The sequence below is a fragment of the Myotis daubentonii genome, chromosome 20 (assembly GCF_963259705.1).
Source record: "Myotis daubentonii chromosome 20, mMyoDau2.1, whole genome shotgun sequence".
Classification (NCBI taxonomy): Eukaryota; Metazoa; Chordata; class Mammalia; order Chiroptera; family Vespertilionidae; genus Myotis; species Myotis daubentonii.
Window position 1 is genome coordinate 1057507 of NC_081859.1, and position 19200 is coordinate 1076706.

The 19200-nt window shown below is 67.1% G+C and overlaps 1 protein-coding gene across 1 annotated transcript in view; it reads left to right on the forward strand.

Moving 5' to 3' along the window:
• Positions 1 to 19200, forward strand: part of KIF21B (kinesin family member 21B) — a 33891-nt gene that overhangs the window by 3803 nt on the left and 10888 nt on the right. The window contains 23 exon segments of the mRNA XM_059677717.1: positions 7180 to 7402; positions 7624 to 7806; positions 9012 to 9161; positions 9247 to 9381; positions 9500 to 9667; positions 9780 to 9895; positions 10561 to 10756; positions 11523 to 11712; positions 12089 to 12152; positions 12241 to 12459; positions 12783 to 12873; positions 13267 to 13384; positions 13496 to 13687; positions 14253 to 14452; positions 14935 to 15042; positions 15496 to 15564; positions 15898 to 16130; positions 16254 to 16401; positions 17136 to 17327; positions 17420 to 17521; positions 18439 to 18604; positions 18720 to 18771; positions 18905 to 18962. Coding sequence (XP_059533700.1) covers positions 7180 to 7402; positions 7624 to 7806; positions 9012 to 9161; positions 9247 to 9381; positions 9500 to 9667; positions 9780 to 9895; positions 10561 to 10756; positions 11523 to 11712; positions 12089 to 12152; positions 12241 to 12459; positions 12783 to 12873; positions 13267 to 13384; positions 13496 to 13687; positions 14253 to 14452; positions 14935 to 15042; positions 15496 to 15564; positions 15898 to 16130; positions 16254 to 16401; positions 17136 to 17327; positions 17420 to 17521; positions 18439 to 18604; positions 18720 to 18771; positions 18905 to 18962 — 3373 coding nt within the window.

Here is a 19200-nt window from a genome sequence, read left to right on the forward strand (position 1 = left end):
CTTCCATCGCGGGGCGCAGGGCAGGGCGGGGCCCCGGGTGCCTGTTCTGTCCGCATCCGGGCCTCAGTTTCACCCTCTGCAGAATGGGGACAGCGGGTCGACTCCTCAGCAGTGGGTGGGCATAAAGTGTTTGGAAATAAGCCCTGCCCGGCCGGCCGGCCTGGCTCCGTGGTTGAGCATCGACCGACCGACCTACGAACCAGGAGGTCACGGTGCGATCCCCAGTGGGGGGCGTGCAGGAGGCAGCCCATCCTCGATTCTCTCTCATCATTGATGTGTGTCTCTCTCTGAAACCAATAAAAATATATTAAAAATAAGATAAAAAACAAATCCCGCTTCCCTCTCGTGCTGAGGGAGCGTCCATTCCCCTGGACGTGCGGTCTCCGTCCTGTTCCCGAGACGGTGGCCGGGGCCCGGGGCCCGTGTGGGGGGCGAGGCTCCCCGTCCCCGCGGCCGGCGCTCAGCCCACGCCTGTTGCTCCGCATTCCTCCGCAGGGACCGTCCCCAGGGCCCCTGCCCTGAGCCCCCCTCCCCGCCCCACGTGCTGATGCTGTCACACGCCAGCTCTGGGCGCCGCGGCTCCGTCTCCCGGGAGGTCATGGGAAACCCCGCCAGATGCCCTGAGACCGGCGGCAGCTGAACGGGTCCCTGAGCTGGGCTTGTGCTTCCCAGGCTCCGGCCCCAGCCGCGGACTCACACGGGCGGAGCATGTGGGGTCTGCCCAGCTCCGGGCAGGGTCTGGCCCCGTCTCTCGGTTCCTCGCACCCCTGTCTGCTCCCCGGCTTCTGACTGTCACCCCGCTCTGCTGGCCCGTTTCCTCCCCTTGCCTGATTTCAGCCTTTCTGGGGGTGCCCTGGGGGGGCCATGGACAAGGTTCTCCCCCAGGTGCCCCCCCAGTGGATCGCCTGTCCCTGAGCCGGACTCTGGGGTGAAAGAGGAAGGTCCAGGACGCCCCCCCAGGAGGGAGTGGGTCACAGCTCTGAACCCCGTGCTCCCTGAGCTGACACCCGAGGCTTCACGGAGCTTTCCAGGGGGAGCCCAGGCCCCTCTCCCCCGGCCTGCAGGGGCCTCCGCAACCCATGCCCTTTGACCCCACAGCACAAAGCCTTCTTGTCTGGGGTCCTTTCTCTGAGGGCGGCGGGGAGGGTCCGAGAGGCCAGGAGGAGGTCTGGGGGAGGTGGGGGCAGCAGGACCCTCTGGCTGCCTCGGGCTCTGTGCACCCCTCTCTGCACCCCTGCAGCGAACGGGCCAGCACCCCCGATGGGATTCACACCCTGTTTGATGATTCACTTTCTAATATATTTATTATTATAATTTAAAGAAGTATTTCTTGATTTCGGAAAGAGAGAGAGAGAGAAACATCAGTGATGAGAGCGAATCACTGATCGGCTGCCTCCTGCCCGCCCCTCACTGGGGATGGAACCGCGACCTGGTTCATAGGTCGAGGTCCAACCACTGAGCCACGGGAACGGAACCCTGACCTCCTGGTTCCTTGGGCGGCGCCGTCGGAGAGCGGGCTGGCCTCTGTGGGCAGAGGAGGCGTAGATGCCTCATGGGGCTAAGGCAGCTCACGGCCGGTGTCTGCGCCCCAGACTCCCCCGGGAGAGCGGATCCTGCCTCCGCCGCCTCCCGGCTGGCGGGCTGCCCGGCGCGGGAGGAGGATGCTCTGTCTGCTCAGAAGGCCTTCGCGGCAGGCGCACCCGGGTTCTGGCTCCACGCTCCCCTCCCGGCTGCCGGTCGGACCAGCCGGGCGGTCTCGGGGGTCCGGTTTCTCCAGCCGCCCTCCCGCCCGGGTGCGGGGCCCTCAGCCGGCTCCGCACAGGATGGCTCGGGTCCCACGTGACTTGGGGCGCGTGAGAGCCTCGGGGAAACGGGGAGGTGCGTGTTGCAGGGCCGTCCTAACCCGTGACGGGGTTCGCTTGCACCCCTGAGCTGGGCGCAGGCTCCCAAGACTCTGAGTGCCCTCGGGGACCAGGATTTCCAGGAAGAAGCCTGAGTCTGGCCGGCAGGAGCGAGCAGGCAGGAAGCTTATCTAAATCCCTCCCGCCAGGCGGGCCGGCTCCCCTTTGATCTGGCCGGTCTCTGAGCTGGTCCCTGACAGGTCACCCTGCAGCTCAGTGACTCAGAGAACCCGGCAGACCCGAGGTCACGGGGCCACGCCATGTCCCTGCCACGTGCACACACACACACACACACACACACCTTCACAACAGAGCGTCCACCGGCTGCCTGTAGGCCGGGCGGGGAGGCCGTGGCGTCCAGGCAACCTTTGCTCGGTCCCTCGGACTCCAAGGCCGCGCCTCTCGCTTCTCTGTCCCTCCTGGGCCGGCCGGCCCGCTGGCCTCCGGGGCTCCAATTCAGGACTCAGACGGGCATTCGGGGTCCCACAGGAGAAGAGAACAGACGGGCTTCTACCCCCCAAGTCCCCACGGCTTCTCCTGAGGGTCTCGGGCAGCGGTTCTCAACCTGTGGGTCGCGACCCCTTTGGCGGTCGAACGGCCCTTTCACGGGGGTCGCCTCAGACCATCCTGCATATCAGATATTTACACGACGATTCATCACAGTAGCCACATGACAGTGATGAAGTTGCCACGGAAATAATTGTACGGTTGGGTCACCGCATGAGGAACTATTGAAAGGGCCAGCAGGTGGAGAACCGCTGGTCTCGGTGGTGATTTGGGCCCCCTGCGGGGTGGTGCCAGCCCAGATCTCGGTTCGTTTTCATTCTCACCCAAGGATATTTCTCCATTGATTTTTAGAGAGTGGGTGGGAGAGAGACAGAGAGAAACACCGACGTGAGAGAGAAACGTCGATTGGTTGCCTCCCGCCTGCCCCAGACCTGCAGCCGAGGTCCGTGCCCTTGACCGGCATCGAACCCGGGACCCTTCAGCCCGCAGGCCGCCGCCGCTCCAGCCATGGGCGCTCCCAGCTCTCCTCCTGGGCTGGGTCAGGGCGGAGGGCTGGTCAAGGTGGTCTGCCTTGGAGACCGTGTTACTCTGTCTCCACGTGGCCTTGAACCCAGTTACTTAATTTCCCCCTGGGTGTGGCGGGCGCAGCCACGGGGGGAGTGGAGGGAGCTCTGGGGCCTGCAGAGAAAGGGGCCGGGAACGAAGCTGACCTCCATCGTGGCCCGGGTCCCTTGTTGTAATAACACAGCCGTCACCTGGCAGTTGGCTGCACCCTGAGGAGCTCAAAGTCAAGATGTGGGGGCAGGTCGCTTAGAAGACAAAGGAGGGGGGCCTGGCCAGCGGATTGGGTGGAACGCATTTCCCCTGAAAAGCTGAGCAAGCCCCCAGGACCCCAAGGTCACCGGGCGGAGCCTGGGGGGCCGCGACTGGCTGGCTGCGTGTTGTCACTAAGGACGGGGTGGGCGTGCGGCGAGCTGGCCCCATCCTCCCCCCCCCCCCCCCCGCCATGGAGCCTGGTGGGGGTCCGGAGCACCCTTTTCTCCTTGGCAGTGTCTGCGCGTCCCCGGCCACCTCCTCCCGCCTCTGTCCTCCCTCTCTCCTCTGTCCTCCCCTCCTGCCCTGTCCGCCTGGCTCCCCGAGGTCTGAGGAACCGCTGAGCTCAGCTTTTCTTCGGCTCCGAGCTGGGGGTGGGCCCTGCGTGCGGTCTGGTCCCCGCGGGCCCGGGCTCACTTCTCGGTGGGGGAGGGATCTGCCAATCACACGCTCAGCGCCCAGCTCTGGCTCAGCTGCGAGCTGGGGAAGCCGGTGCTGGTGCCCGTGCCCGCTCGCCCGCCGTGCCAAGTCCTGCCTCTGAAAAGCTCGGCCCTTTCTCCCGGCTCCCGCCGTGCTGGGCAGCCCCTGCCAAGCGGGGAATAGACTGCGCTCTGTTCTGGGAGGTTCCGGGCCTCGCTGAGCAGGGGTCAGGCGGCCTCCCTGCAGATGGAGCCCCCGGAGGGGAGGCGTGGGGCTCGGGGAAGATGCCCTAGGGGCAGATCCCCAAAGTCCTTGCACGAAGATGGGCGTTCGGTCCCCAAAACGTTGCTGACAAAGGCCGGGAGCAGACCCGCGGGCCGCAGTGAGCCAGTGGGACTTTCGCACACTGCGTTAAATCGTAATTTACCTTGAGGATGGAGGTTTTCTTTAAATGTGTGTTTTTATTGATCTCAGAGAGGAAGGGAGAGGGACGGAGAGAGAGAGAAACATCCATGATGAGGGAGAGTCATGGATCGGCTGCCTCCTGCACGCCCCACACTGGGGATGGAGCCCGCAACCCGGGCCTGTGCCCCGACCGGGAATCGAACCCTGACCTCCTGGGTCATTGGTCGACGCTCAGCCACTGTGTTTTCTATGCACTTTAAATGGTGCTCCCCCTCCTCACCCCGGCCCTGGATCTGGCCCACACTCCTCGGTGATTAAACGGTGTTTGAGTTAGATCCTCGGCCTGTGGCTGCCGTGGGACCCCCGCGGAACTGGTGCCCCTGCTCCCTGGAGAACGGGCTGAGAAACCCCTCGCTCAGAGCATCACTTACTTAAGAGAATCTCCCTTCTCTTCCGCCCCCGTCTCCAGTCACTCCTCCGCGTCCCACCCCTGGCACCGCGCTCTCCCGCATCCTGGTCAGCTGCTCGGGGAACTAGTGACACACGTGGCCGTGGCCGCAGCCTCCCGGCCGCGCCCCTTTCTCTGGGCACCACCCTCACCCCCCTGGGCCCGCAAAGCCCCCTGGTGCTGAGAATGGGCCGGTGTGGGGCCTCTCTGACCACAGAGGACCCCACAGGAGGTGGCTGGGCCCACCGAGGGTCCCGGGGTGAATGCCTAAGGGGACCCGCAACTCCCGGGCCCTAACGTCCCGGCGCCCCCTCGTCACCGTCCCCTGCGGGCTGGCTCTCCTGTTCCCGGCAGGCGGGGTCCCCGTGGCCTCGGGGCTGCTGGTGAAGGACTGTTCGCCTCCCCACGGGCTCTGACGGGTTCTGATGGGCAGGGCAGCAGCCGTCCCTCTGCCCACCCCCTGCGCCCCACCACCCCGGCCTCGAGGGACCCTGATTCGATTTCCTCCAATCGCCAGCATGGCCATCTGCCTGCGGTAATTAAATGGTGTTTGAATTGGATCCAGAAATCCCATCGAAAGCGGCCCACGGGGCCGGGCGGGCGTCTGCGGGAGCTGGTCCAACCGGCAAAGCTGCCCAGGCCTGACCCCGTGCACCTGGACGCCGTGGGCACCTGGGCGCCGTGGGCGGGGAGCGTTCGGTCCCGAGGCCCAGAGCTCAGGGCCTGCCCGGTGCCTGTGCCCGGCACCACGGCCTGCACAGGTCGCTGTGGCTCCGTGGCCACGGCACCCCGTTCCCCTCCGCACGCTGAGCCCTGCCCTTGGCCACACAGTAAAGTGGCGTCACTTAAGATGCGCAAACACACTGCTGGCGTGGCTCAGTGGCTGAGCGTCCACCTAGGAACCAGGAGGTCAGGGTTCGATTCCCCGTCAGGGCACAGGCCCGGGTTGGGGGTTCGGTCCCCAGTGTGGGGCGTGCAGGAGACAGCCGATCAATGATTCCCTTTCATCATTGATGTTTCTGTCTCTCTCTTCCTCTCCCTTCCTCTCTGAAATCAATAAAATATTACACACACACACACACACACACATATGTAACCCCAGGCCACCGTCTGTGGGAGCTCTGGGCCCGGAGCACCTGCCAGCCCCTCCCCGGCCCTCACAGCACGGAGCGGGGTTCAGGCTCAGATGGGCTCAGGTGAGCTCTGCCTGCAGTTCTGAGACAGCTCAGGGCCTGGGCCAGCCCGGGGCAGGGGCAGGAGGTGGGAGGCCATGGCTCGGTGGTGGTAGTGGTGGTGGTGGCCGGCGCCCCCGGGCCCCGGGTGGGTGCTGGCTGGGACCTCTCTCTCTCTTCTTCTCCGGGTAAATGTTGGCTTAGGGAGCCGGGCCTGACAAGCAGCTCATTGTGAGGGCCCAGCTGGCAGCCAAGGGCTGGCTTGTGCGGGGGAGCCCGGGGGCATTCGCGCCCACCCCACCCCCTTTCGCTTTAGGCATTTTGGGAGGTGCTTTCTGCCAATCCCTCTGCACATGCTCACTGACTCACATCTGGTTGCCATGGCGACGTCGTCATGGCAACGGCTGCTTGGAGGAGGGGGGAAGCAGCTGAGGGATGGAGGTAGCCCCGTCCATACCTAGCGCCCCCCTCAAACTGATGCCACTTTTCTTCCTTTTTGCAAGGGAACCCTCCTGGCCCCCCACCGGGATCTGGGCTGTGGGGCCCCCCTGTGGCTGGTCTGGGGTTCCTGCTCCAGGTCCCCGCCCTCCTCAGCTAACTTGGCCTTGCTCGATGCTGCAAGGGGGGGTGGGGGGGATGCTGGGAGAGAAACCAGAGCTGCTTCCCCAGAATGTCCGCCAGGCCCAGCCTCGGGGAGGGGGCGTCTGAGCTGGAGGCGCTCCGGCCCCCCAGGCCTCGGTGAGGCTCTGGTCTCCTCCAGAACGGAGCCCGGGAGCGGCCAGGCCTGTCCCTCCGTCCCCACCCAGCTCCCTGCTTTGCCAGGGGCTCCCCTGGAGGCAGGAGTGCGTGCTGGTGTCAGCCCGGCCTGGGGGAGGGGGGGCGCTGTCACGCCCCATTGCTCAGCCTGGGCCCAGTCATGGAAACCCCTCCGCCCCAGTCTCGCCTGTCAGGCCGGGCTTACGGGAGGATTCACTGACCTGAGATGCTTCTGACAGACGAGTCCACGTCGGTGTCAGCAGCTGCGGCGCCGGGTGGTGTCCATGTTATTGCTGTTATTATTATTATTATTTATTATTATTATTATTATTATTATTATTATTATTATTTTAAAATATATTTGTATTGATGTCAGAGAGGAAGGGAGAGGGAGAGAGAGAAACATCCATGAGGAGAGGGAATCATGGACCGGCTGCCTCCTGCACGCCCCACACTGGGGATGGAGCCCGCAGCCCGGGGGCCTGTGCCCCGACCGGGAACCGAACCCTGACCTCCTGGTTCATAGGTCGACGCTCAACCACCGAGCCCCGCCGGCCGGATTTATTATTGCACTTTTACAGAAGCTGCCTCTGTCCTCTGCCTGGGGGAGCGATGGCAGAGGGGGAATGCGTGCACCTAAACTCCCTCCCTTCTCCTCCAGCTGGGGGTTCGGGGGGGCACTGGGGGGGGGCTGGGGGAGTGGAAGTGCAGTGGGGAGACCGGGCGGAGGGCTGACCGGGGCTCCCGCTCCCGGCAGGATCCGGCCGCAGCTGTCCAAGGAGAAGATTGAGGGCTGTCACATCTGCACCTCCGTCACCCCGGGGGAGCCCCAGGTGCTCCTGGGCAAGGACAAGGCCTTCACCTACGACTTTGTCTTCGACCTGGACACCTGGCAGGAGCACGTGTACGCCACCTGCGTGCGCAGGCTCATCGAGGGCTGCTTCGAGGGCTACAATGCCACGGTGCTGGCCTACGGGCAGGTGAGCCCACCGCGGCCATGCCAGCCTCACCGTCCGGCGATGGGCGAGAGCTCCGCCTCCAGGCAGCTGGGTCTGTGGAACCCAGAACCAGCCGGGACCAGGAGCGCGAGTCGTCCCAGGATGCCACAGAGGGGCGGGCTCTCGGCCGGAGGGACTGCCTCGGGGTGCGGGCGGGGGGGTTGGGGTGCCGGCTCACCCCCCCTTGCGTCTTTGCAATGCAGACGGGGGCCGGGAAGACGTACACCATGGGCACCGGCTTCGACACGGCGGCGACGGAGGAGGAGCAGGGCATCATCCCCAGGGCCATCGCGCACCTCTTCGGGGGCATCGCCGAGCGCAAGCGGCGGGCGCAGGAGCAGGGCGTGGCCGGGCCCGAGTTCAAAGTCAGCGCCCAGTTCCTGGAGGTACTGCGGCCTCGCGGGGCGGGCAGGCGGGGGACTCGGGGGCCGCAAGACCGTGCACGGGAGCTGGGCTCTCCCCCGGGACGGAGGAATGAGCCGCGGGAGCCACGCAGGCATCTTCAGGGGATGAGCTCCCCGCCGCTGGGAGCATCCAAGCGAGAGCTGGAAGGCCGCGGGGTGGGACACGCGAAGGGATTTCCTGCGTCCGGTGGGGCTTGAGGACCGTGGCTCTCGCCCCTCCTTCGGCCTCCCCGGCCCCGGGCCCTGACCCTTCTGGCTGAGGTCCTTCCTGATCCTCTGAGTCTCCTCTGACCCCCGGAAGGAAAGGCTCCTCCGGAAGGCGCCTGCCTCACTCCGGCTCCTGCAAAACCCCAGGTCCAGGGTGAACCGTGAGGGGTTAAATGGTGCCCTGTCTGTCCCGACGGACACACAGACGGACAGACACCGTGGCACCCAGTCCCCCTTCCGTTTCCTCTCCCCTTCCCGTGGGTATTTCTGTCCTTTAAGGCCACCAGCCCCTCGGATGTGTGAGGCCTGCAGCCGCCCCTCCCCCTGCAGGATTCTGCTCCCTTTCCCCTCCCCAGCCACACCCCCTCCCCCCGCCGTGTCCTGGGCCAGCAGCAGGATGACACTGCCCTGCCAGCAATTCCAAACGCAGGGATGTCCGAGGCCCAGGCCCTCTGAAGTGGGGTGACCGCTCCCGGCCAGGCCCCCTCTCGTGACGGTCTCCCCAGGCTCTCCCCACACGGCTGGGCCATGTTCGCTCCTGCGTGTCGGGCACACAGGCGTGTCCCTGCCCTGCTGTGACATCATCACCGCCAGGCCCCTCAGGGACCGCCCCCACTGAGCTCTGCATCCCCCCCCCCGAATCGGGGAGCACCCCCCACCCCGTCCTTCCCAGGAAGTGACATCACAGGATACGCCCCGATCCTGGTCGTGTCTGTATCTGGACCTAGAACTCCAGTCCCCTTGGCCCTGGTCCCCGGCCTCCTGCCGGGCCTGCCGAAGCCTGGTTCCCGGGGGAGGAGCAGCCGCAGGAGGGCCCCGCCGCCCCCACCCCTGTCCAGGCCAAAGGCCGTGGAACCCAGAACCTGAGGGACAGGGTTGGCCGGGAACCTCCCAGGGCCTCAGTTTCCCCATCTGCAGAATGGAGCTGGTCTATAGATGTGAGCCCAGCCGCTGTCCGCCCCCCCCTCCCCCTTGCTTAGCTCTACAACGAGGAGATCCTCGACCTCTTCGACGCCACCCGGGACCCCGACGCCCGCCACCGCAGGTCCAACATCAAAATCCATGAGGACGCCAACGGCGGCATCTACACCACGGGCGTCACGTCCCGCCTCATCAGCTCCCAGGAGGAGGTGGGCGTGCCCCGGGGTCAGGGGTCAGGGTCGGGGCAGGCGGGGTGGCCGTGGGCGGGGGGCCTGACCGCCGCCTCCCTCCCAGCTGATCCAGTGCCTGAGGCAGGGCGCCCTGTCGCGCACCACGGCCAGCACCCAGATGAACGTGCAGAGCTCCCGCTCCCACGCCATCTTCACCATCCATCTGTGCCAGATGCGCGTCTGCGCCCAGCCCGACCCGGTGAGGACCCCCGGGCCCCGCGGGGAGGGGGTGGGGGGTGGCAGCTCGGAGGGCGGAGGAGGCGGGACCCACGCCCGCGCGGGACCCCGAGTCAGCGGCCGCCTCCCGCCTTCCGCAGGTGCACGAGGGGGTGACCGGGCTCCCTGAGGGCGCGGCACCCACCAGGGAGTATGAGACCCTCACGGCCAAGTTTCACTTTGTGGACCTGGCGGGCTCCGAGCGGCTGAAGCGGACGGGGGCCACGGGCGAGCGGGCGAAGGAGGGCATCTCCATCAACTGCGGCCTGGTAGGCGCCGGGCGGGCGGCGGGGGGTCGGGGGGTCGGGGGGCGGTGCAGGTGGCCCGGGAGCCGGGCGGTCCCCCCCTGGGCCCCCTCCAGCGCCGGGTCTGCCTTCGCAGTTGGCCTTGGGCAACGTGATCAGCGCCCTGGGGGACCAGAGCAAGAAGGTGGTGCACGTGCCCTACAGGGACTCCAAGCTCACGCGGCTCCTGCAGGACTCGCTGGGGGGCAACAGGTACCCGGCGGGGAGGCGGGGCTTCCTGGGGGAACAGGGTGGGAGGGTTTGAGGGTGAAGGCCCCTGGGGACAAGGAGACCCCCTGCTCTGGGCTGAAATGCCCCCTGACCTCGGGCCAATAGGGTGGGACTCTTCTGCACCCAGGGAGGGGTAGTCCCTAAAGGAAGTGACAGCCTGGCCGGCGTGGCTCAGTGGTTGAGCGTCAACCTGTGAACCAGGAGGTCAGGGTTCATATTCCCGGTCGGGGCACATGCCCGGGTTGTGGGCTCCATCCCCAGTAGGGGGCGTGCAGGAGGCAGCCGATCCATGATTCTCTCTCCTCATGGATGTTTCTATCGCTCCCTCTCCCTTCCTCTCTGAAATCAATAAAGATACATTTTTTTAAAAAAAATAAAAAGGTGATAGAGCCCAGCCGGGGTAATAGATGGAAAATGGTAAAGAAATGCAGGGCCATCTCTTTGGTGCTGGCCCCTCACAGTCTGCCCGCCACCTGCTCTGTGGGGGGTCCAGGTCCCACCACCCAGGTTCTGCCCCGTGAACCCCAGTCCTCAGGCAATGAGGGGGATGTGGGGGGGTGAAGGGGGGCGGGAGCTCTGCTCTGTGATGTGCTTCTGAGGAGCCAGCTGGGCCCTGGGACCCTCACCCCCCCTTCCTGCACCCCCAGCCAGACCATCATGATCGCCTGCGTGAGCCCCTCCGACCGGGACTTCATGGAGACACTCAACACCCTCAAATACGCCAACCGGGCCCGGAACATCAAGAACAAGGTGGTGGTGAACCAGGACAAGACCAGCCAGCAGATCAGCGCGCTGCGGGCCGAGATCGCGCGGCTGCAGATGGAGCTCATGGAGTACAAGGCGGTGAGCGCACGCCCGCGGCCTGCGCGGCGCGGATCTCATGACGCCCAGACTCACGTCCGCTGTGCCGACCGGCTGAGGCTCCTAGGCCCAGAATGAGAATCAGGACAGTGGGTAGGACCGCACGAGTCGCCCAGTGTGCAGGGTGGGGTCGGGGCAGGCAGAGGAGAGAGTTGGCCCTACTTCCTCAGGTGGTCAGGGAGGGCTTCATGGAGGAGGAGTCCTTTTCCATGGAGTTTGAAGCACGAGGGAGCTGTCGGCAGAAGCCAGAGGAGCAGGCATTGTGGGATGTGGACGTGTGTCCTGGGGGACGTACCCCGTTCCCTGTGACTAAGGCGGAAGTCACCGGTTAGTGGTCCTGGGCCTGGATCCGGCACACAAGTGGGTTTTGGTGGACATATTTGAAGATGTCACAACGCAGGGCACCACGTCGGCTAGAAGGACTCTGTTGGCCCCAATCCCCCCCACTCCCTATTGTCTAACACCCAGATGGACCTCCTCACTCACACCAGCTGCCCAGGTCCCCTCGGGTTGGACCCTTGGGTTAGAGTCTGTGGAGACAGGAAGGTGGGCTGTGGAAGGGAAGGTCGAGGTGACCTTGAGGGGAAGCCTGGAATGGCCCGTCACAGACTTTGGGCTTTTCTGTCGCTATGGGAACCGACCGTGTCTGGCTTCTGAGCGTGGGAGACAGGAGCTGTGTTCTAGGGACCCTGGGTCCCCGCTCCCTGGGGCTCTGACCCCCCCATCCCCCACCCGCCCCCCCTCCCAGGGCAAGAGGGTGATCGGGGAGGACGGCAGCGAGGGCTACAGCGACCTGTTCCGGGAGAACGCCATGCTGCAGAAGGAGAACGGCGCCCTGCGCCTGCGGGTGAAGGCCATGCAGGACGCCATCGACGCCATCAACAGCCGCGTCACCCACCTCATGAGCCAGGAGGCCAACCTGCTGCTGGCCAAGGCCGGTGAGTGGGTGCCCGGCCCGGCTGGGTACACTGGGGCTAGGGCTCCCTCCCCACCCCTGGCCAGGAGACGGGCGGGCTGGGCCAGCCCAGGAGCTCACAGATCGGTTCATTCATGCATCTTTTTCCAATCAATTTTAGCTTTTTTTAAAAATATATATTTTTATTGATTTCAGAGAGGAAGAGAGAGAGATGTCAGTGATGAGAGAGAATCATGGGTCGGATGCCTCCTGCACGCCCCGCACTGGGGATCGAGCCTGCAACCCGGGCGTGTGCCCTGACCGGGAATCGAACCCTGACTTCCTGGGTCGTAGCTCGACGCTCACCACTGAGCCACGCCAGCCGGGCTCGAAGGTGCTGTTGTTACTTGTTCCCCCAGGTGATGGCAACGAGGCCATCGGTGCTCTGATCCAGACCTACATCCGGGAGATTGAGGAGCTACGGTGAGTGAGCCCGGCACCCCTGGCAACCCCGGGGGCCTTGGCCAGGCGAGGGCGACCCCTCACCCCTACCCCCCACCCCCTCCCGCAGGACCAAGCTGCTGGAGAGCGAGGCCATGAACGAGTCCCTGCGCCGCAGCCTCTCCCGGGCCTCGGCGCGCGGCCCCTACTCCCTGGGGGCTTCCCCGGCCGCCCCGGGGCTGGGGGGCAGCCCGGCCAGCGCCATGGAGGACGCCTCGGAGGTGATCCGCAGGGCCAAGCAGGACCTGGAGCGGCTCAAGAAGAAGGAGGTCCGGCAGCGGAGGAAGAGGCGAGTGCGCGCCCCGGGTCTCGCCGGGTGGCCCCCCCCCAGGGGTAGCCATCCGGGGTCACCTGGGGCCTCTGAGCAGACAGCCCGCCTTTGGGGCACAGCCACCGATTGCTCTTGTCCGCCCGGGAGAGGGAGGCGGCCAGTCCCGGTGACTGTGGGCGGGGGGGACGAGAAGGGCGGCCACACTCTGCAGAGCGGGAACCGGTCCTGTCCTGTGAGGTCCGGACGAGACCTGCCCCCCCCACACACACACACACCCCCGCCACGTGCTCAGCCAGGTCCAGCCCCCTGACCCCGCCTGCCCTTCTCCCCCCCCCGGGCAGCCCAGAGAAGGAGGCCTTCAAAAAGAGGGCGAAGCTCCAACAGGAAAACAGCGAGGAGACGGATGAGAATGAGGACAACGAGGTGGAGGAGGTGAGCCCGCCCGCCCCGCCCCTCCCCTCCCCTCCCCTCGCACACTCACCCCACTCCCGCCGGGTGGGGGGCCCCAGCACCTCCTTGTGCACAGCGGCAACAGGGACAGCGCTTGGTCTGCCTCCTGCTCGCTCTCTGCTGGGTTGCCATGATGATCGCCATCCCTCAGTCCCCTCCCTCATCCCAGGCTGCTGGGGGGATGGGAAGCTCCCTTCCAGGACGGAGGTGGGCACAAGGGGCTCCGACTAGGGCCTCACCCCCATTTCCCACCTGCGGGAATGCCTGGACCAGCCTCTGCTTCTGGGTGCCCCTCCCTGAGGCCGGGCCCAGCGTGTGGGGGAAGGACCGCCCGCCCCCCCCCCCCAATCCCCCCTAATGGCGCCTGGTGCGCAGGAGGAGGAAGATCCGGATGAGAGTGGCTGCGAGGAGGAGGAGGGGCGCGAGGACGAGGACGAGGACTCGGGCAGCGAGGAGAGCCTGGTGGACTCCGACTCGGACCCCGAGGCGAAGGGTGCGTGGCGCGCGCCTGGGCTGGGGGCCCCCTCAGCCCCCTGCCCGCTCCTCGCCCCGGGGCCCTGGCGCCCACCCTGGCGCCCTGGGTCAGGCCCGTCTCTGCCCGCAGAGGTGAACTTCCAGGCCGATCTGGCCGACCTGACGTGCGAGATCGAGATCAAGCAGAAGCTGATCGACGAGCTGGAGAACAGCCAGCGGCGGCTGCAGACGCTCAAGCACCAGTACGAGGAGAAGCTGATTCTGCTGCAGAACAAGATCCGCGACACGCAGCTGGAGCGCGACCGCGTGCTGCAGAACCTCAGTGAGGCCCCGCGCACAACCCACGGCCCCGCCCACTCCCCACCCCATCTCTGCCGACCCCGCCCCTCCTGCTTCAAGGCCCCGCCCCATCTCTGCTGACCATGCCTCTCCGGCTCCCCGGGTCCCGCCCCATACCCCGCCCAGCCCTGCAGGCCCTGCCCCTCCTCCTTCAAGGCTCCGCCCCACGCCCCGCCCCATCTCTGCTGACCATGCCCCTCCTGCTCGCCGGGTCCCGCCCACAGCCCCATCTCCACAGGCCCCGCCCACGGCCACAGCCCGAGGCCCCGCCCCATCTCTGCCGACCACGCCTCTCCAGCTCCCTGGATCCCGCCCACAGCCCAGCCCTGCAGGCCCCGCCCCTCCTGCTTCAAGGCCCCGCCCCAGCCCTGCCGGCCCCGCCCCTCTTGCTCCCTGGGTCCCAACCACAGCCCCAGCTCCGCAGGCCCCGCCCCCTCTTGCTTCTCAAGCCCCTCCCACCGGTGCAGAGAGGGGCGTGGCCTCCCCAAGGCCAGGCAGGCGGGTGGGGACGGAGCCTGAGGCCCCATCTCTCGGGGGTCGGCCCGCAGGCACCATGGAGTGCTACACGGAGGAGAAAGCCAACAAGATCAAGGCGGACTACGAGAAGCGGCTGCGGGAGATGCACCGGGACCTGCAGAAGCTGCAGGCCGCCCAGAAGGAGCACGCGCGGCTGCTCAAGAACCAGTCGCGCTACGAGCGGGAGCTGAAGAAGCTGCAGGCCGAGGTGGCGGAGATGAAGAAGGCCAAGGTGGGGCCCGGGGGCGGGGGGCGGGTGTCACCTCAGGGCCCACCCACCGCGCTGAGCAGTCATTGCCGTTCCCTCGCCTCCTGCACGCTGACCTCGCCCCGGGGCTTGTCCCTAACCCTGACCCCCTCCACCCCCACCCCCACACCCCCCACCCTCACCCCCACCCCGGTCAGCAGCGCAGCTGTCGGGAGAGAGAGAGTGCTCCGTCCACATCGGGTCCTAGAATAGCGGACCCAGGACGGTGGCTTTGGGGGACGGGGACCAGGGGCTGTGAGCAGGGGGGCCAGGGTTGGACATGGCTGGGCTGGTGGGTGGCCGGGGAGGTGAGGAAGCTCAGCCCCTGCGGGGGGGGGGGGGGGCGGACCTCAGGGGCTACCTGGTAGGCTGCCCCGTCCCCCCCACCCCCCGGCCCAGCGTCTTCAGTCCCTGCAGCGAGTGGACACCTGCTTAGCCCGGTCCCGGTGCCCCCTCTGCCCGGCCAGGTGGCCCTGATGAAGCAGATGCGGGAGGAGCAGCAGCGGCGGCGGCTGGTGGAGACCAAGAGGAACCGGGAGATCGCGCAGCTCAAGAAGGAGCAGCGGCGACAGGAGGTGAGGGCGCCTTCCGCACCCTCCCACCCCCCCCACCCCCCAAGGGTCCGGGGCCCTGCAGGCTTGGGGGGTGGGAGTGGGGAGCTGGAGGGGCGGGGCCGGCAGAGCTGCGGTGGGCAGTGGGCGGGGCCTGGAGCAGAGGGCGTGGCGATGGGCGTGGCCTCGTTGAGGTTCTGCCCCCGTCACTCTCCAGCGGTGTGTCCAGCCCTGCCTTGTTGTTGGGGGGGGGACAGACCGGAACCCAGGGAGGGGCAGGACTTGCCCGAGGTCACCAGCAAGCAGAGCCCCCAGCCCGGGCCCCCTGGCTCAGGGTGGGGACCCCAGGCCGGAGAGTAGCCCCTTGGGGACAGGGGCCAGCTCCTAGGCCCCTTTGATCTGCCCAGGCCTTCCCCTCCGAGCCGCCCGGCCTCTGCCCACCAGCCCTGAGTGGGGACCCCCGTCTCGCACCCGCAGTTTCAGATCCGAGCCCTGGAGTCCCAGAAGCGACAGCAGGAACTGGTGCTGAGGAGGAAGACCCAGGAGGTGAGGGACGTGCCCCCCCCCAGGCCGCCCCCTTCGGATTCCGCCCGAGCTGGGCGCCTGGGCCCCGCTCCCTCCTTCCCGGCGGACACAGGCCCGACCTGGGCGGAGGCCGAGGGCCGGCTGCAGGCTCTGGTCCCACCTTTAAAAACAAAACAAAACCAAAGTCTCTTCTGTGTTCATTTCACAACAAACAGAGGCCCCTGGCTCAGTCCCAAGCCCAGGCCGGGCGGAGGCGCCCCTAGATGCTCCCTGCCCCTCCCCCTCCCCCCAACCTGGGCATTTTCGGGGCTCCGTGTCCCCCGCTCACTGGGACGCTCCTTCCGTGGCCCCCAGGTGTCTGCGCTGAGGCGCCTGGCCAAGCCCATGTCCGAGCGGGTGGCGGGGCGCGTGGTGCCGAAGCCGCCCATGCTGGACTCGGGCGCCGAGGTGTCCGCCAGCACCACCTCGTCGGAGGCCGAGTCGGGGGCCCGCTCCGTGTCCACCATCGTGCGCCAGTGGAACCGGAAGATCAACCACTTCGTGGGGGACCACCCCGCGTCCGCTGGCCACGGCGCCCGGCCTGCCAGGTGGGGGGGGGGGGGAGAGGCGAGCCCAGGGAAGCAGGGCCCCCCACCCCCGCCCCATCCCCGTGGCGCCCCGTGGCTGTCAGCTCCCGTGGGGCCCACCCACCCGCCGGCCTCTGTCTCCAGGAAGAAGTTCCAGAAGAAGGGCGCCGGCCAGAGCTTCAGCAGGGCCGCGCGGCTCAAGTGGCAGTCGCTGGAGCGCAGGGTCATCGACATCGTCATGCAGAGGATGGCGCTGGTCAGCCTGGAGGCCGACATGGAGCGGCTCATCAAGGTGGGCGCGGTCCCCGCCCCCGCACCCCTCCCGCCTGCGCCCCTCCTACCTCTGCACCCCTCCCTCACGCCTGCACCCCTCCCTCACGCCTGCACCCCTCCCTCCCTCTGCACCGCTCCTACCTCTGCACCCCTCCCTCCCGCCTGCACCCCTCCCTCACGCCTGCACCCCTCCCTCCCTCTGCACCGCTCCTACCTCTGCACCCCTCCCTCCCGCCTGCACCCCTCCCTCACGCCTGCACCCCTCCCTCCCTCTGCACCCCTCCCTCACGCCTGCACCCCTCCCTCCCATCTGCAACCCTCTGCCATCTGCTGTCACTTTAAAATATATATATTTTTTACTGAGTTCAGAGAGGAAGGGGGAGAGAGAAAGAGTTAGAAACATCCATGATGAGAGAGAATCATGGATCGGCTGCCTCCTGCACGCCCCACACTGGGGACGGAGCCCACCACCCGGGCCTGTGCCCTGACCGGGAATCGAACCCTGACCTCCTGGTTCCTAGGTGGATGCTGAACCCCTGAGCCACGCCGGCCGGACTGTCCGCTGTCACTTTTGACGGCTCAGGCAGGCTCTTCCGACCTTTCTCCTCCCCGTCCCCTGATCCTCATGGCAGCTCTCAAATGCAGAAGTGCTGGGGGTCCCCATGAGGCTACAGGGTGGGGGGGAGCAGAGGGGGGCAGCTGTGGGCAGGGCTGAACAGCACCCTGAGGCCTTCCCCGACCCCCCCCCCCCAGAAAAGGGAGGAGCTGTTCCTCCTGCAGGAGGCGCTGCGGCGGAAGCGGGAGCGGCTGCAGGCGGAGAGCCCGGAGGAGAAGGGGCTGCAGGAGCTGGCGGAGGAGATGGAGGCGCTGGCGGCCAACATCGACTACATCAACGACAGCATCTCCGACTGCCAGGCCACCATCGTGCAGCTGGAGGAGACCAAGGTGCGGGGGCGCGGGCGGGGTGGGGTGGGGGTGCGGGATGCAGGGAGTGGGGCGCAGCCCTGCTGACCCGGGCCCTCTGCCTCCGGCCCCAGGAGGAGCTGGACTCCACGGACACGTCGGTGGTCATCAGCTCCTGCTCCCTGGCCGAAGCCCGCCTCCTGCTGGACAACTTCCTCAAGGCGTCCATTGACAAGGTGGGCCATCGGCCAGGTGGGCGGCCGCGCGCCTCCCGGACGGGACCCCCGCCCCCTCCCACCTGGCCGCTCGGAGCCACGTCCGTCACTCACAGGCTCCGGCAAGCCGCCGCCTCACGCCCAGCCCCGGTTCCGCCCAGGGGACGGGCTGAGGACAGACGGACCGAGGCTGTGGCTGGTCCGGCGCTTTAACGAGATGACGCCCGCGAGCGGCTTGGCCCCGTGCCTGGCTCGCAGCGGGGCCTCCCGTAAAGGGGACCCTCCGCACCGGCCCAGGCCCGTCCGGAGCAGGGCTGGGCTTGAGTCCGCCGGAGGCGGAGGGCAAGTGTGTGCGCGTGTGCTGGGTGGGGCAGCGCCGACGGACGGACAGACGGATGGACGGGGGGGCCACATTCCCCCCAGCAGGGTTTATGCTGGGACAGCAGGGTCCCGGGCTGCGGCCTTCGGGGACAGGCACCCCATGGGGAGCATGCAGTCCAGCTCTGGACGGGGGGAGCCCGCCCCGCCACCCCACCCCCGACTCCTCACCCATCCCTCTTCTTCTTCTTCTTTTTTTAAATATATTTTTATTGATGTCAGAGAGGAAGGGAGAGAGAGAGATAGAAACGTCCGTGCTGAGAGAGAAGCCTGGACCGGCTGCCTCCTGCACGCCCCCCGCTGGGGATGGAGCCCCCAAAGGCCCCATTTAACCTAATGATTCATGAAAGACAGTCACACTCTGAGGTCCTGTGTGGGGAAAGTCAGGGGGCACGGGGGGGGGCACCCCAGGTCTGAGCCAGGCACAGGCGACGTCTGGGAGTTATGGGGGGCCCTCCAGGGTGTCTCCCTGGGTGGGAGCCGGTGGCGTGAGGGCAGGGGCGGGGGTGCCCCTGGTCCCAGGCCGGGGAGGGTCACCCGGGCCTGCTCCCCGTCCTCAGGGGCTGCAGGTGGCCCAGAAGGAGGCCCAGATCCGGCTGCTGGAGGGGCGGCTGAGGCAGACCGACCTCGCGGGCTCCTCCCAGAACCACGGGCTCCTGGACGCCCTGCGGGAGAAGGCCGAGGCGCACCCCGAGCTGCAGGCCCTCATCTACAACGTGCAGCAAGGTATGCGGGGGGCGGGGGCGGCCCGGGCCCCAGGGCTCCGACCCGGGGACCCTGGCTTCCCCAGAGCTCTGCCCAAACCCATCTGACCCCCCGTCTCCGTCACCCCCCCCCCAAGAGAACGGCTACGCCAGCACCGATGAGGAGGTGTCGGAGTTCTCCGAGGGCAGGTGAGTCCCAGCTCAGCGCGGACCTGGGGGCGGGGGAGCCACGGGGTCCGGGGCCCAGCCCGGAGGGGGGTCCCCGAGCGCCAGGGCGCACACAGGCTCTCGGGGTCCTGAACTCCCCCTGCTTCTCCCTTAGCTTCTCCCAGTCGTTCACCATGAAAGGTTCCAGCAGCCACGACGACTTCAAGTTCAAGGTGAGCCCCCTCGGGAGGCCGGCGAGGCCCCTCTACCCTCACCCCCCAAGCCCAACCCCGAGTTGCTTCCAGTGGGGACGGGTCTAGCCCAGGACGGGAGGGGGCGGGCACCCGGGGTGCAGGTGTGTCACCCGGGGCAGCCTGCTCTTTTTGAAGTGGCGGGAGGGAGAGAAATGGGAGGAGCGGCCTGAGCCTGGTGACGTCACCATAACCGAGGACCCCGCTTCCCGCTTTCAAA